Source organism: Rattus rattus, chromosome 3 (genome assembly GCF_011064425.1).
Source record: "Rattus rattus isolate New Zealand chromosome 3, Rrattus_CSIRO_v1, whole genome shotgun sequence".
Classification (NCBI taxonomy): domain Eukaryota; kingdom Metazoa; phylum Chordata; class Mammalia; order Rodentia; family Muridae; genus Rattus; species Rattus rattus.
Window position 1 is genome coordinate 56778092 of NC_046156.1, and position 16085 is coordinate 56794176.

Consider the following 16085-nt stretch of genomic DNA (forward strand, 5'->3'; position numbering starts at 1 on the left):
GGATCAGACCTGTTCGCCCTCCTCCTTCACGGTCCTCCTTTGAAGCTGGCTCATCCTTCAGAACTGAAGTGGATGCAGAAAGAACAGGGTTAGCCTTGCCAATCAGGGCAGGAGGCGCACGGCTCCCTGAGAGCATGGGAACCACAGAGGAGGAAGAGGAAGAGGCAACAACTGGCTCAACGCAGAGGCTGGTATGTGTTTCCTCTTCCCATGGCTGGTGGCCAGGTGGCTGGGGACTAGAACTTAGCATCGGAGATGTCGCATGCTAATTATTTCTCAGAAAGAGATGTCGTAGGCATCCTTTATAAAAACAAAGTTTTCCTCTTAAAAGCAATGTGGTCCAGGTTGGGGTGCATGCACATGTATACACACGCTCGTGCATGAATGTGTGCATGCACGTGCGTGCGCAAGCACACACACAGTATTTCTTTGACAAATCAATCATTTTTTCCTTATTTTAAAATGTTTTTGTTTGGCTGCAGTGTAGCTCAGTGGTTGGGTGCCTTCCTCGCATGTTCAAGGTTCCATCCTCAGCACCCCAAAGGGAAAATAAGAAATGATGCTTACATCCTAGCTATTGACAGTTTTCACATATTGCCTATATCTTGTCATGACTTCTCACATGTTTTATTAGCCCTTTGTACATGCATAGATTCTAGGCTTTTATGTGGTCTATAATGTCCATCTTTACTATTTCTGAATTGTACAGTGTATATGGGAAGATTTTCCATACTCAAGAGTAGAAATTCTTTTATGTTTTCTGCTAAGTCTTATTACACTTGGGTCCCCCCCGCCCCCGGAATTAATGTTTTAACTCAACTGTAATGCATTGTTGTGGCTGTTGTAAGTACCTGAAACGGAAAAATCATGATTTTGAAGATCTTTTCCCACTGAACTCTAAAGACTCAAAAGACTGGATGTTCACTGTATCTCTTGCCCATGTGACCTCTCTGTTGTCTTTTTAGGGACACTAGTCCTTGCATCCTTGAACCTCTCCCAGATCACGAACCCTGTTCTTTTTTTTCTCTCTCCCAGTTATGATCTCTCTCCTGGTCTCTCTGTCTCCATCGCCATCTACAGTGTTAATTATCCTGGATATTTTGGATTTGGTTGTTCACTACCATTTTATAGTCTTAGGACAAGAGAGATAGCTTGGTGCTTAAGAGCACTGGCTGCTCTTCCAGAGGACCCAGGTTCCATTCCCAGCATCCACAAGGCAGCAGTTCACAATCATCTGTAACTCCGATTCCAGGAGATCCTATGGCCTCTGCTGGCCTCTTCAGGAACTGTGTGTGTCTCAGTTACTTTTCAATGGCTGTGACAAGTCATCGTGACCAAGGCAACTTACAGGAGAATGTATTGGAGTCTTAAAATTCCATGACCACCATGACAGGTAGTATGGCGGCATGCAAGCATAGTGCTGGGACAGTAGCTGGGAGCTTACATTCCTATCCACAGCAGGAGAGGGGGAGGGGGGGGAGAGAGGAGAGAGGCCAGGAGGGGGAGGGAGAGGGAGGGAAAGAGAGGGATGGAGGGGGAGGGGAGGGAGAGACCAGGAGGGGGGGAGAGAGACCAGGAGGGGAGGGAGAGGGGAGGGAAAGAGGGGATGGAGGGGGAGGGGGGGGGGGAGGGAGAGAGGCCAGGAGGGGGAGGGAGAGAGACCAGGAGGGGAGGGAGAGAGACCAGGATGGGGAGGGAGAGAGACCAGGAAGGGAGGGAGAGAGATCAGGAGGGGGAGGGAGAGAGGGAGGGAAAGAGAGGGATGGAGGGGGAGGGAGAGAGAGAGAGAGAGAGAGAGAGAGAGAGAGAGAGAGAGAGAGAGAGAGAGAGAGCGCTATGAGCCAAGCTCTAACAGGACTGCAAGGGCTTTAAGGCCCTCTAAGCCCAGTGACACACCTCCAACAAGGCCACACCTCCTAATCCTTCCCAAACATACATTTCTGAATTCTATTCCCTTACGAACATTTGCCAGTGAGTCTACCTGATCCTGCTGAAGGCAGCACAGCTGAGTGGACAGCTGTTTAAGCTCTGGTTTACAAAAGGGTAGCTCTGGCAACTGCCCTCCCAGTTCCTTCTTCTGGTGAGGTGCTAAAACCCAACACCCTAAACTGTTTTGTAAAGATTAAAATGTGGCACAGGCTCCTGTTTCAGCTAAGGAGGGCAGCAAATGCACGGGTCTGCTAGGGGCTGTGGGTGTGTTTTCTCCCCTACTGTGAACGCAAGCCTGAGAGGCGTGTGGTTCAGATTGCTGGGTGTGGCCTCTGCCAGCCTCACCACAGACCTGGCAGAAAGAGGAACTCAGAGCCACCACTGGGAAAAGAATTGTAAAGATGAGATGTAAATTCCTAGGGAGTTTCTTTCTGCTCTTCAGCCTGTCCAGCAAAGGTAAGCATGGGTGTGGAGCTTCTCTGGAGACCTCGGAGTGGACCTGAGAGGCAAAGGAGATTCTCGGTAGTCCCAGGGTCTCAGAAACCATCTTACTTTTTGACAGGAGCAGACTGCAGAGACAGTGTTATCGTCTGGGGTGCCCTGGGTCATGGCATCAACCTGAACATCCCTAACTTTCAAATGACTGATGATATTGATGAGGTGCGATGGGAAAGGGGGAGCACCCTGGTTGCCGAGTTTAAAAGGAAGATGGATCCTTTTTTGAAATCGGGAGCATTTGAGATCTTAGCAAATGGAGACTTGAAGATAAAGAATCTGACAAGAGATGACAGTGGCACCTATAATATAACGGTGTACAGCACCAATGGGGCACGTATCCTGAACAAGGCGCTGGACTTGAGGATTCTAGGTAAGTCTTCATTCCCTAAAGTTTTTCATTTTAGGACGGGTGCTATGTAGCAAGTTGGGGAGTAGTGTTTCTGTAACATCCCCGTCTGTCGTTTCTTGTTGGCTCACAATGAAGACTCCAGTGGGTGAGGTGGTCCTCAAGTCTGTCTGCCTTTCCTTCTCTCTTTGGCATGGCTGTGGGGGCTGTGTAAAGACTCCCAGGTTAAAGACAGGCATTAATAAGATAGAAAACAGGTCGGCATAGATAAAGGTGGACATCCTTGGTGGCTGATGAAGTTGTAGCTAGACAGGGCATCGGAGGGTCTCCAGGGAGCAGTGAGTCTCTTGTCTGGAGAGCTAAGTTCAAGCCAGGGTGCTCTGAAGGAGTTAGAGGGCAAGATAGGGCTAGCTACAGATGCTGACCCAAAGGAAGACTAGAGATGCTGAGCTGAAGAAGGCTGGAGATGCTGAGGCAAAGGACCAACAGCTTCTCTGTTTAGTCTTCTCAACATCAAGGAAGGTGGACGGTAATTTTGCTGGTCCCTGAACTAAACACACAAGGTGCGACTTTGTCTTTGTGTGCACAGAGAGGGCAGGATACTGAAGAGGAATATGAGAAGACTAGCCAGGAAGCCTCTACAGTAATCCAAGTGAGGCCAAGCCGGTGGCCTTAATCTTGGTAGCACACAAGAACCAGCAAGAGAGCTGTAAGAAGTGACTGATGCCCAGGCTCCCGGCATGGCGTCTGTGCAGCAGTGGGAGCTTCTAGTGAGCAGTTGTCATTGATAGCCATTGGCCTGGAGTAGAGGGTGCCTGAGAGGTAAGGAGGGACGCAAGCATGCCGGGTGTGGGTGTGAGAAACGAAGGAAGTTTGGGTGGGTGAGAAAGAGGAGAACGAAGCATGGGATGCCACAGGCAGCAAAAGTCCAGGGACAAGTGGGCAGCTCGCACCGATGGGTGAGAGAGGAAAGCCTGCCCTTGGCTTTCAGAGAAAGCTGAGAATGCCTTGTCCAGTATAGATCAGCCATTCGGGGAGTACACAAATGTTCTGAGCTTCACACAGGAAATGTCACTAGAGAAAGGGCTCCCCTCATCCCATCTGTGGGTGTCCTTCCTGCTCTGTACTCAGCAACTGGGTCTAACACCAACCCCTCTCCAGGGCCCACTGTTAGCTCCTCTGTGTACAACCACTTCCAGAACCTAATCCTGTAACTTTATCTAAAGGGAATATTCCAGAAATGGGGTGGGAATGAGAACCACTGATCGTGGGCACCGGGAATGGCTGGTCATGACCACAGGCCATGCGATTCTAGGGTCCTGTTGTGATATTGAGCTGTATTGAGCCCTGTATAGAAGCCTACTCCTATGCTCTGACATTGTTACCTTTATTTTGGGGTGATAATGGCTACTGGGGAGAAGTCAGGAGCTTGTGAACCTGGTTTTCTTTAGCAATCCCGAGAACTTAAAATTACAAGCGTCTATCCATCTGTAACGAAATAGGCCTGGTCAGAAGTGGCCACGTTCTCGATGTGTGACAGGAACAAGGCCAGAATTCCAGCCCAGAGCTTCCCTGGATGAGGACAGTGACATCCCTTCGAAAACAAGCTTATTGTTATGTAATTCACGTACCACAGATTGCCCATTACCACGCACAGTTCAACGGCTTTCTGTAGTCACAGAGTTATGTGGTTATCACCATAGGCAGCATTCTCCTTACCCCTAAAAGGAAACCCATACTAAAATCAGTGGCTTCACTGTTACATGCAAATGGCAATGTCACACAGTATGCTGACTCAACTTGAGGTCTTGTCACCATTATCTATGACTACATATTACACAGCATTGGAAAATTGCCCTCTGTCCGAGAACCTGATTACCCAGTGTAGGTTATATATCACTTACTTAATGAGTTTAGGACTAGAAGTGTTTAGGATTTGGGACTTTTTGAAGATTTCGAAATATTTGCATATATGTATGCTATATCTTAGAGATGGGACCTAAATGTAAACACAACACTCATCCGTGCTTGTATATACCCCATATGCACTATTTAAGACAATTTAAAACAATATTTTAAATAGTATTGTGTAGGAAACAAGGTCTAACAGCATGAGACTTTCCATGTGTGGTATTGAGTTGTGGCTTGATAGTTTGGAACCTTTCAGATTTATCTATTAGGATGCTCATGGGGCCTGTGATATCCAACAAGGGGTGTTGTGAGCAGTGAGTGTGACACGCTCCTCGATGTTACCTTCCCTTATGAGGCAGCTGGCTGACATTCAGGGTCCCTAGACTCCTGTGGAAAGACTCCCAGAAGCCCAAGATTAAGAAGTCAGATCTAGCCAAGGAGTGTTGGCCCAGGCCTTTAATCCCAGCTCTTGAGGGGCAAAGTCAGGCCTCTTTGTGAGTTTCAGCTAGCCTGGTCTACAGAGTGAGTTCCAGGACAGCCAGGGCTACACAGAGAAACTCTGTCTTGAAGAACCAAAGTGGGTAGGGAACAAAGTCATATCTAGGAACACCCTCTCAAGCAGTCCAGGCCACTTTCAGAAAGCCATTTCACAGGGAGACTATCCACAGAAAGTTGCTTGTCACTGTGTTTACATGAGGAAAATTCAGGAGTGCATTTAAAAGCTAGGTTAATTAAGATCACCACTTAAAAAGTCGACAGAGATGTACCTTCACTGGTGCCCATGAAAAGGGACCAGAATGGTACAATGTCGAGTAAAGGGTTATGAAGTCATGGAAGTCATGTGACCCAGGGGTTGGGGACATAGCACAGTGATAGAGCTTTGACCTTAATGCTTGAGGTTATGGGTTCAACCCTCAGCGCAGCTCTCTGACCCCCCAGATACATAATCTAATTTTAATTTGAAAAATTATATTATGGATTTATGCATAGAAACTATTCGATAAAGGTATGCATCCGAGTGTTTAATAATCCCGAGTAACAGAACTGTAGGTGGTCTCCAATTGCCTTCCTTTTAAAATTGTGATCAGTATTTCTTGAAATAATTGGATCTTACTACGAAGAAGGTTTTTCACTCTAGAAAGACAGGCAGTCTCTGCCAGGCAACCCCGAGACAACATGCTGCTCTGTTGGATGATGGCAAGTCTGTCGTCTCTTTATTCAAAGATACACAGAAACGCAGGACAGAAAGGAAATGCATTTCTGCATGCTTGTATGTTGGAGGCAGACATGGAATTACACCAAGGAGGCCTATGGGGAAGACACTGTGATCTGAAAGCTAGAGAGAGGGGAAATCGGAAAAATTCACTGTTGCCCTGCGTGATGAATGGAGACCACTGAGAGACGAAGATGTTAGTCCGGGTCTTCAGGTGGGGAGTGGGGAGCTGGGCCCTGGACCTGATCTCGATAATGCCAAGGGCGGGGATGTTTCCCCCTGGGATGCTAAACAGGAGGGGTGTGGAATTTGCAGTGTGAATGTGAGAACCAGCTCTGGTGACTTGTCCAGGGCTTGGCCACAGGTCGTCTGGTTTGAGACAGGTAGGGAATAATTTTCCCGTTTCTTAAAGTTGAGGTCCCTCGAGTCTGGAAATGAACTCAGAACCTTGGAGCCAGGAACAGCAGTGTCCTTCCTGGCTCCCTGCTGGTGCCTTTACTCTGGTAAACTTAGGCTTCTTAGGTGCTCCCACACTGGCCTCTGCTACCTCAGCACTGTTGGGCAGCAGGTAAGGCCACAGGCCTCTCATGTAGTCATTTCTCCAAGATGGGGGCTGCTGACTGACTTCACCTACACTTGTGGACTTGGGAATCCTTTGTGGAGGTTCTTCTTCTGGCCTGACATACTTTTAACAATTTTATCCCCGGGTGCGTGTGTGTGTGTGTGTGTGTGCGTGTGCACACGCAGGTGCACGCATGCATCTACCACATGTGTACAGAGGCCAGAAGAGGCGTCACCTCTCCTGGAGCTAGGCAGTAATGGGCTGCACAGCATAGGTTCTGGGAACCCCACTCTGGTCCTCTGGAAGAACAGCAAACACTTAACTGTTCAGCCAACTCGGCAGGCTCTGACTTGTCGTACTTAATGGTTACCCCAAAGCTAGGCATTGAAGGTCAATTAGCTTTGGACGTCTCATCTGCAAAAGGGGAGACAAACAGGAGCCTTGCTGTTAGAACCAAACAGTGCCTCCCTTCTCACGCGAGAACGCTGGAGAGCACAGATGCTGTAGAAATACAGCTTACCATTCCTATCTTACTTGCATCCTGTGTCTATGAACTTTACCAGAAATGACTTTGCTCAAGATGCTTTACGTCAATTAAACATAGTTATCTTCAAAAGAGCTTCGATGGGATGTAGCGTGGTTGGTAGGATTCTTGTCCACCATGCAGGAAAACCTGGGTTTGATTCACAGCACCACATGAAGCCTGGCAAACTGGCGCATACCTATATGATCCCAGCACTTGGGCGGTAGAGGGAGCCTCAGAATATCAAAGGCATCTTCAACTACTGAGCTGAGACCAGCCTGAGCTATGCTGAAGTGTTGTCTCAAAATAAAATAAAATAAAATAGCAACAACCAAACCAGGGCTGGAGAGATGGCTCAGTGGTTAAGAGCACTGGCTGCTCTTCCAGAGATCCTGAGTTCAATTCCCAACAACCACATGGTGGCTCACAACCATCTGTAATGGGATCCGATACCCTCTTCTGGAATGCAGGTGTACATGCAGACAGACAGAGCACTCATATACATAAATAAATACATCCTTTTAAAAAAACTAAAAACAAAAATAAAAACAGGACTAGGACTTTGAACTTCTCTGGTCCCAAACCAATTCAATTTTTGCAAGCATATTTATTAAGATTAAGGAAACAATCCGAACCCTGGCCATTGTAGATGGGAGCTTGGGTCCCATCATCCCGGCTCTCAGGAGGCAGAGGCAGAAGGAAGATGACTTCTAAGTCAACTGCTCTGCAGAGTGAGATCTGGTCTTTAAAAAACGTTATCCAGAATTGTCTGATAGAGATAAGGTCTTTCTTTTAGAGATGGTCTCAAAGCCGATGATCTACTGGGAGTGCAGCAACGCAACCCTGACCTGTGAGGTCTTGGAAGGAACAGATGTTGAACTAAAGCTGTACCAAGGAAAGGAGCATCTCAGGAGCCTCCGTCAGAAGACCGTGAGTTACCAGTGGACCAACCTGAGAGCACCGTTCAAGTGCAAGGCGGTGAATAGGGTCAGCCAGGAGTCCGAGACGGAAGTTGTCAACTGTCCAGGTATGGAGTGAAGCGGGGGAGGGGGTGCAGGGGAAGGGATCGGGATGGCCCACATGCACAGCGGTAACCTGCCAAGCCTACAGCACTGTGACACAGAGCCTGGGCTGGGAGGTCAATCTAGCATAGGATGGGAACTGAAAAGACACTTATTTCTCCTTGGAACCTTTTGGGAAGGTGGGCTCCTGGCTACCCATTTTGGCCGTCCACTCACAGATATGTGACCACTTCAGACAGGACAAGGAGCCTCCCCCAGGAGAAAGGATGGCAAGATTGAAGAAGGGCTTTGCAGGAGGGAATCTGACTAGCCCAAGGTCTCTCTGCTAGTTGGTGGTCTGGATTCTGATGCCTCTTTAACGTTTTCTTTTAGAAAGACCCCATGTTAGGCCCCTGCTATGAGGAGCAAGGTCTCAGAATGCCTGGGAGGCAGGGCAGGGGAGAGCAGAACCTGAGAACAGAGAGGCACAGCCTTCCTGCCACCCAGAGACCAGTTCTGCACTGCAGTGGCTTCAGTCAGCCCTCAATGCCAAAGGCCCAATTGATCTCCAGAGCCTGGAGCTCCCAGAAAGAATTTGTCTTTGTTTTGTTTCAGTTTGCTTTGCTTTTGGGGGAGAGCCTCGTTATGTAGTTAGCGTAGGCTGGCTTCCAACTTGCAGCAATGCTCCTGCCTTAGTCTCTTGCTAGGATCACAGATGTACATCACTGTGCTCAGCACCCAGCAACAGTATTTGAGGAGAAGGCTAGCATAGTGCCCAAGTTCCAATCTGGAATGTTTCAGTTGGTCTGGCTTTAGTTGATGTGACCCTAACAGAGCTCCTACCCTCACTAGGCTTCTTATGTTCCACAGAGAAAACCAGCCCTGACATGGGAGTATTGGGTGAGAAGCCCTGGGACCCACTCTGCCTCACAACATGACAGCTAGGTTCTCAGAGCAACTGAAAGCAAGAGTCAGTGTCCCAGAGAGAAGCAACGACTCTTTAGAACTTAATCTCCGTTACTCCTGTGTGTCACTTAAAGATCTGAGTGTGCCTCACATGTGCTCAGAGGGATCAGACAGCAGTGAAACATCCCGTGTGTGTGTGTGTGTGTGTGTGTGTGTGTGTGTGTGTGTGTGTGTGAGTGAGAGAGAGAGAGAGAGAGAGAGAGAGAGAGAGAGAGCACAGATGCAGAAGGATTTTATTACCATTACCCCCACCCCCAGGTCCACGGGTAGTCTCCCTCTTCTCCCCACTCTCTATTTCCCAATCACTAAGGCATGAGGGGCGGAGCGAAGCTGCCCCTTCTTGACTCCAAAACGTTTTTCCTCTTTCAGAAGGCCCTGCGTCAGAGACACCAGACTTAGTCAGTGAACTGACCAAAAGCAGTCCCATCATCTATCGATCCTAGAAATTATTCATTGTTTATTTGAAATTCAAATTTAACTGGCTCTCTTGTATTTTATCTGGCAACCTCATACTTCATATTTAGTGTAACTAGATCCCTCCAGAATAAAAATAAGTATTTATCAAGGAGGGCAAGGCCTTGGAAGGAGAGAATGCAAGGTTTGGGAGCAGGGGACCATGTAGCTCTCTTAATTTGTAGTTCAGAGTGGAGGCTAAGGCTGGACCAGGGAAAGGCCAGGAAGGAGAAAGAGGGGATTTGAAAATTCCTCCCAGTCTAAAGGCCAAGGCAGGCCAGAGCCTAATTGTAGGCTCAGGTAAAGTGAGTGTGTGCTGAAGTTCCTGGGAGGAGGAATCAGGCTGGCCCTGGCTCTGTCACATAAGCATAGGCACAGTGTCTCTAAGAGGAAAGATGGGAAAGATAGTTGGGATGAGACACTGTGAGGACCTATGACAGCTACAGCTGCTGATGTCCCCTCCAGGCAGGCACCCAGAGTGCTGTAATGGGTAAACTCGAGACCGTGCTGTGGAAGGAGTGCCTGCTTTCCAAGAGTGTCTGGGGAGGGTGGAGGGCCTGCCCGAGGACCTGTGGGAAGATCTGTTGGACATTCAGCTTGGACAGGACACTTGTCCATCTGCTCACTCTTGGGAGCGGACTCTGACATTCCAGGCCCTTGGCAAGCCAACGGGGCCTGAAGGTCCCTGAATTCATCCTTGAAGCAGTGTCAAGGGTTGCTGAGGGATGCCCCTATACAGACAGTGCTCAGAGAGGCTCTCAGCTGACAAGCAAGGATTGGGTGAGGGGAAGACAGGAGGAAAGGAGGGAACTGGCATCAACGGTATGGTTTGACCCTCTGCCCGGCTTGGTGGACCTCCAGCTTGCCTGGGGCCCATCCCTGGTCACCAGTGTTAATAGTCCTTGGCCTCTGTGAACCTGGGCTCAGTTCTGGTTCCTTTTCCCCACGGTCCTTTGACCCCCTTCTCCAGCTGCTCTCTCTAACTGCTATTGATTCTCAAAGAGCAGATGGTTTAGCACTCCCCCCCTTTCTGGGAAACAGCTACCCAGAAAACCCCAGGGCAGAGAGTATAGCAAGAGCAAGGCCTCACTTCTGGGTGTTGTTTTACAGTTTACAAAAGCACTTTTCCATCCATTATCTGATCTGACTTCTGACAGCTACTCTATGATGTAAGGTGCATTGTTTCCATTTTACAAAGAAGGAAACCGACTCAGAGAAGTGGGGTGTCTTACCAAAGGTCACACAGCTCTTACGTGGAAGAGCTAAACTAAGCCCATTGCCCTGAGCAACCATGGCATTGTTTTCCTCTCTGTTATTTTTCCCTGTTCTGCCAGATGAAGGGATCAGAACTTCATAGGCCCCTGCTAACCTCTAAGTATCTAGGCGGCTTTCCTGAACCCAGGAGGAGTCTGGGAGGAAGAAGAGCTGAACACTGAGATTGGGGGATGCTTCAATTGGGGAAAAGGTCCCAGGAGGCCCCAGGCTACTCATCCTCCCTCTCTAGAACTTGAATGCTCTTCTTCTGGGGGTTGGAGGTGGGAAGGCACTGTTCCTCAGCCCTTGCAGATTCATGAAGCACTTCGGGCCCCAGAAACTCAGCCTCGGGGAGGCGGAAAACGCCACAGAACTCTCATCTGATTGATGTAGGAGGCTGGGGCCTGAGCCATAGCAACGAAGGGACCACTCTGCCCAAACCTTAGTCATCTTTTCTTCTTGCAGAGAAAGGTCTGCCCCTCTATCTCATAGTGGGGGTCAGTACAGGAGGACTCCTCTTGGTGTTCTTTGGGGCGCTGTTTATTTTCTGTATCTGCAAGAGAAAAAAACGGAACAGGAGGAGAAAAGGTAAGCACACCCACTTCTTGGTCACTGTGGGCTGCAGTGAAATCCCCATGGGAAGGTCCCTCCTCAAGTCCTCGATGGGAAGAGAGGGAGGTAGAATCAGAATGGTAGGGTTGGAAGCAGAGGTTCTGAGTGGCTCTGTTATATGCTCGGATCGATTTCCGAAGGGCCGTTCTCAGGACCTTTGAGAAGCTGCAACCAGGCTGTACACCTTCCCAGAGTCCACCACGTGGGGCTACTTTGGTGAAAGGCTAGTGTGGAGATCCCTGAATGGTCCACAAACTTTCATAAGGATAGAGAGATTCCCACCCAAATCCCATGCCTGTGAACAAATGTGTCAGCCTTGAATGGCTCAAAGGTGCGTTCAGGGCCAAGTGCCTAGGCATATGGATAAAACTACCTCGGGTTGGGGATTTAGCTGGGTTGGGGATTTAGCTCAGTGGTAGAGTGCTTACCTAGCAAGCACAAGGCCCTGGGTTCGGTCCTCAGCTCAAAAAACAAAAACAAACAAACAAACAAAACCCCCCAAAAAAACAACAACAACAAAAAACAAACAAACAAAACAAACAAAACAAAACAAAACAAAACAAAAAACCTATCTCCCCTTCCAGGAGGCACTCAAGGTAGCTCAGTATAGAGTGCTCAGTGTATGAGAGGGTCTAAATTTGATTCCCAGCACTGCAAGAAAATAAAAGCCCAAATCAGGGTGATGGTGCTTTGTTTCCTGATTGGCTGTTCCGCAAGTGATGCTTTCAGGCCGGGAGTATGGTTTCCTTGTTGTAGCCTACAAAATAGAAACTAGTTACGGTGATCCTAAGCAGAGAGCTGACCACTCAAGGGACTATGTTCAGGTGTCACTGTGGATGCTGGGGGAAGGGCAGACTTTTAGTTGGACACACTAGTGGGTAGACATGTCCCCGAGGTCCTGAGAAATCTCAGACTCTCGCAGGGCTGGGTCCCAGCTCAGCCGGTCTCCACTTGGCCCAGTGATGTTCAATGTACTGACTTCCAGCACGGCCTATTGGCAGGGTCTGCCCACACCCCACGATGCTGGCTCCTGGCCCTGAGCCCTGTAGGTTTGGCTTCCTTCTTCACACCTCGGTGTTGCCCTCATCCTCCCTTCAGGTCAGCATCCTCATCCGTCATCTCATGCACCACTTCCCGACCTGGGACCGGGGCCATCATTGTCTCTGCACCTTTCACGTCTTACCTCGTCCCCGGGTCTCCATCCAGCACAACTTAGCGGGTTGCAGAGCCCTTGACACTGGCGGTCTTATCTCTGTGCTCTGCTCATACTGTCTCCATCCCATTCTTACTACCCAGGGGTCACATTCCTCCAAGGTAGGCCTCAGGTGTCACTCAAGACATGGCAACCTCTGCCACCACCAGACTGGGAAGGGAAATGTGACGATAGCTCACGTGAATAGGGTGGCCTGTTCCAGGAACGAAGCTCAGTGTTCTCGATGTACTACCGTGTCCCTCTTCATGATCTTAAAGGTAGACATGTGCACAGATGAAGAAGCTAGCTTGACACCTCAGATCCCATAGGCTGAAGTAGAACTAGGCCGAGGCACTTGAATTTTAAGGCCGTTTTATCTTGTTCTTACATAACTCCTCTTTAAATTGGACATCTATGGGCCTGGTTTTCCTCACCCACATCTGTAACCTGAGCTGAGCTGTCAAGAGGTAGTTTTAAAAGAAAGAAAAAGAACACGAAAGGCTCCCGGAACAGATGTTTAGGCATTGGTGGACCTCACTAGAGAAGTTGTACTGGGCCCTCTGGTCCTGCTCTGAACAGGAGGGTAGCATAGTTCACACTAAGTGTATGCAGCTTCCCCAGAGCCAGCTTGCTGCCCAGCTCAGTGTAAGGGCTCAGCATCTGTTCACACCTCTCACCCTCCCACTTCTCACGTGGTTCTTTGCACCTTCTGGTGGTTGCTCCTGCACCTTGGTGGAGGCTGACAGTGTGGTGAGCTTTCTGGTTCGGTCACTCACTGAGGATAGCATTGCTGCCTGAGTCATTACTGGGTCTTAGCAATGGGCCCAACATGCAGAGCATGGGAGAAAGCACAGGAGAAAAAGAAAACCGTCACCAAGCAGAAGAGCCGGCAGAGAGCCACAGGAGCTTGACACTGTGGATGAAGGGCCACCTGCTGGTCTGTGTCTGGGACCAGATATTAGGGTCAAAGTGTCACCCCTATGCCTCCAAACACGACCAAAGGCACTTCCGGGGCACCAAACATGGCATAAAGGATATGTTCTGTCTTTTGAGTGTCTTTTTATGTATGTTTTTAGAGCATGGGGGTCACTCCGGTGTCAAAACCACCTGGGGTGGTCCCTGTGTCAGCCCCCTGGTCATGTGGAGACATGCTTTCCAAGTGACCCGTCTCTGTAAGGGTACAAGCAATCATTCCTTTACCCCACAGAGATGGCCTAGGCACAGGGATTGGAATACCAAAAATGTGCCCAGAAGGAGCCCAGCAGTGCCCTCCAGGCCTCCGGCAACCGTGTGTTCTCACAGATATCCTGTGTGGTTTCAAAACAGTGTGAGAAGATCTGCATGGTCTCAGACTTGTCTTCCTGGACAGAAGCCACACAAAGCAGAAAATCCCAATGTGTGAGGAAACGTCCCATCTTTCCCACTAAAGCCCAAGAGAGATGGGTCTGACTTAGGAATTTTGGAAGAGCGAGCCCATGTTTAAGGGCTAGAATGCCCCTGGAGGGTACTCCAGTTTCCTCTCAGAATGTGGCTTATATGACAATCAAATTGAGCAAAAGGCAGACCTACTCTAGAGACCCCACAGAAGAAGTATAGTCACTAATGTCCTCGTGGCCACTCAGACCTGGGTTACAGTGGGCTCAGACCATGTGGGTTGTTGCCTAGCAATCTTGCTGACTACCTCTAGGGAGCATTCAGCTAAAACTCCCAGATCCGATACTCACTCTACAGTCTGTAGCCTTAGGCACAAATCTCTCCACCCAGGTATCCTCTTCCCTCATATTTTTGAGTTCTAAAGAGGCCTGGGGTCTCAGGGTATCTGTGGCCAACATTTCTGTCTCCCCTGACACACCCAGAACTTGGAGAGGGTGAGAGTAACCTCCCTTTCCTCCTCACATCCCCTGAAGCAGTTGCTTTGATGCCTATCACATGAAACATGTTCAATGGTCACATCGTGGGGCTGGGGAGGTGGCTCGATTAGTAAAGTGATATTTTTCAAGCATGAGGACTGAAGTAGAATCCTCAGAACTGACATAAAAAGGGCAAGGTGGTACTTGCAATCCCAGAGCAGTGGCAAGTGGATCCCTGGGCCTAGCTGGCCTCTTGATAAGTGGCAGGCCAAAGGGGTGGGGGGGGAGAGAGAGGGGTGGGGGGGGGGGGAGAGAAGGAGAGGGGAGAGAGGAGAGAGAGAGAGAGGGGAGAGAGAGGAGAGAGAGGAGAGAGAGAGAGGGGGGGGAGGGAGAGAGAGGCAGACAGAGAGGGAGAGAGTGAGAGAGGGGGGGACAGAGGGAGAGAGTGAGAGAGAGGGGGGAGAGGGAGGGGGAGAGAGGGAGAGAGAGGGAGAGAGAAAGAATCTCTAAAAGAAGAAAAGTAGATGGTGCCTGAGAAGTGGCATCAGAGGTTATCCCTTGGCACACACATACACGCTTACCTGAATATGTACACACACACACACACACACACACACACACACACACATGCACACACACACACACTCCTCAGAATGAGCTCTTCACAAGTCTTGCCGTTGCAGGTGAAGAGCTGGAGATAAAGGCTTCCAGAATGAGCACTGTGGAAAGGGGCCCCAAGCCACACTCAACCCAGGCCTCAGCACCGGCATCGCAGAATCCAGTGGCTTCCCAAGCTCCTCCTCCACCTGCCCATCATCTCCAGACACCTGGCCATCGTCCCCTGCCTCCAAGCCACCGTAACCGGGAGCACCAGCCAAAGAAGAGACCTCCTCCATCAGGCACACAGGTTCACCAGCAGAAAGGCCCTCCTTTGCCCAGACCCCGAGTTCAGCCAAAGCCTCCCTGTGGGAGTGGAGATGTTTCGTTGCCACCCCCTAATTAAAAAGGCAGAGTCTGCCATTTCCAATAAAAAGCTGTGTGGATGTAACTTCTCCCAGTGAACATGCTCACTCTTCCATCGAGTGTTTTATACAAGAAGGACCCAAATGCCTCCCAAGGCTTGCAGGACACAAAGTGGTACCTTTTAACTCAGATATACAGTCACATGGTCTGGCCTCTGGAGTCTGTGGCCTCGTCTTAGATCTGTCACGTCAGAAACAGAGACTATAAACATGTGGATGTAAGGATGTTGGACAAGCAATATAAAGGCCTCACCTTCCTCTTAGCTCCTCTACCCATGTGAGCTACCACATGGCCACTGGCTCATGTCCTACAGGCACGACCAGGGCAGAGGCTCTTGAGTTCCCCAGGTATGCAAATGGACACTGGTCACTTCCTTTGAGCAGGGGTGAAAACAAAAATTTTGCTTTGCCTACAGTGCATGCTAGTTTTAGAGAGAAGACCAGGGTCTGAGAGAGGCAGCTGCAAAATGGGAAAGAGGCTGGTTGGGGGTGACAATGGTATCAAATCTGGTCCACTGGATTGATCATGGGAGCCATCACCTAAATGACCAGAACTGACATTGATGTGTCAGCTGCAAACGGGGCTTGGCATCCTGTGTAGACGCCTCTGTGAACACACCTTGACAGCAGGTGCCCATGGAGGCTCACATCCTGACCACTCAAGTGGGCTCACAATGATCTGTAGCATTGTTAGTGTAAAGGGGGGGGACTCTACTGATACTGGAGATACCAAGAACCCATCAGGCAGCATTC

At 49.5% G+C, this 16085-nt stretch overlaps 1 protein-coding gene across 1 annotated transcript; it reads left to right on the top strand.

The window, feature by feature from the left end:
- The first annotated feature begins 2260 nt into the window (after positions 1-2260).
- On the top strand, positions 2261-15361 carry Cd2 (CD2 molecule). Its single transcript, XM_032896678.1, has 5 exons — positions 2261-2385; positions 2492-2797; positions 7779-8009; positions 11122-11244; positions 14994-15361. Exons 1-5 carry the CDS (start codon positions 2331-2333, stop codon positions 15311-15313), a joined length of 1035 nt encoding a protein of 344 aa, XP_032752569.1. The 5' UTR covers positions 2261-2330; the 3' UTR covers positions 15314-15361.
- Positions 15362-16085: the final 724 nt, after the last annotated feature.

What these genes read in the sequence shown, in the direction of transcription:
- Cd2 (XM_032896678.1), top strand. Translation starts at nt 2,331, where the DNA reads ATGAGATGTAAATTCCTAGGGAGTTTCTTTCTGCTCTTCAGCCTGTCC. An exon ending in GCTGGACTTGAGGATTCTAG is followed by an intron (nt 2,798 to 7,778) that starts GTAAGTCTTCAT and finishes TCTTTCTTTTAG; the next exon opens with AGATGGTCTCAAAGCCGATG. An exon ending in ACGGAACAGGAGGAGAAAAG is followed by an intron (nt 11,245 to 14,993) that starts GTAAGCACACCC and finishes TTGCCGTTGCAG; the next exon opens with GTGAAGAGCTGGAGATAAAG.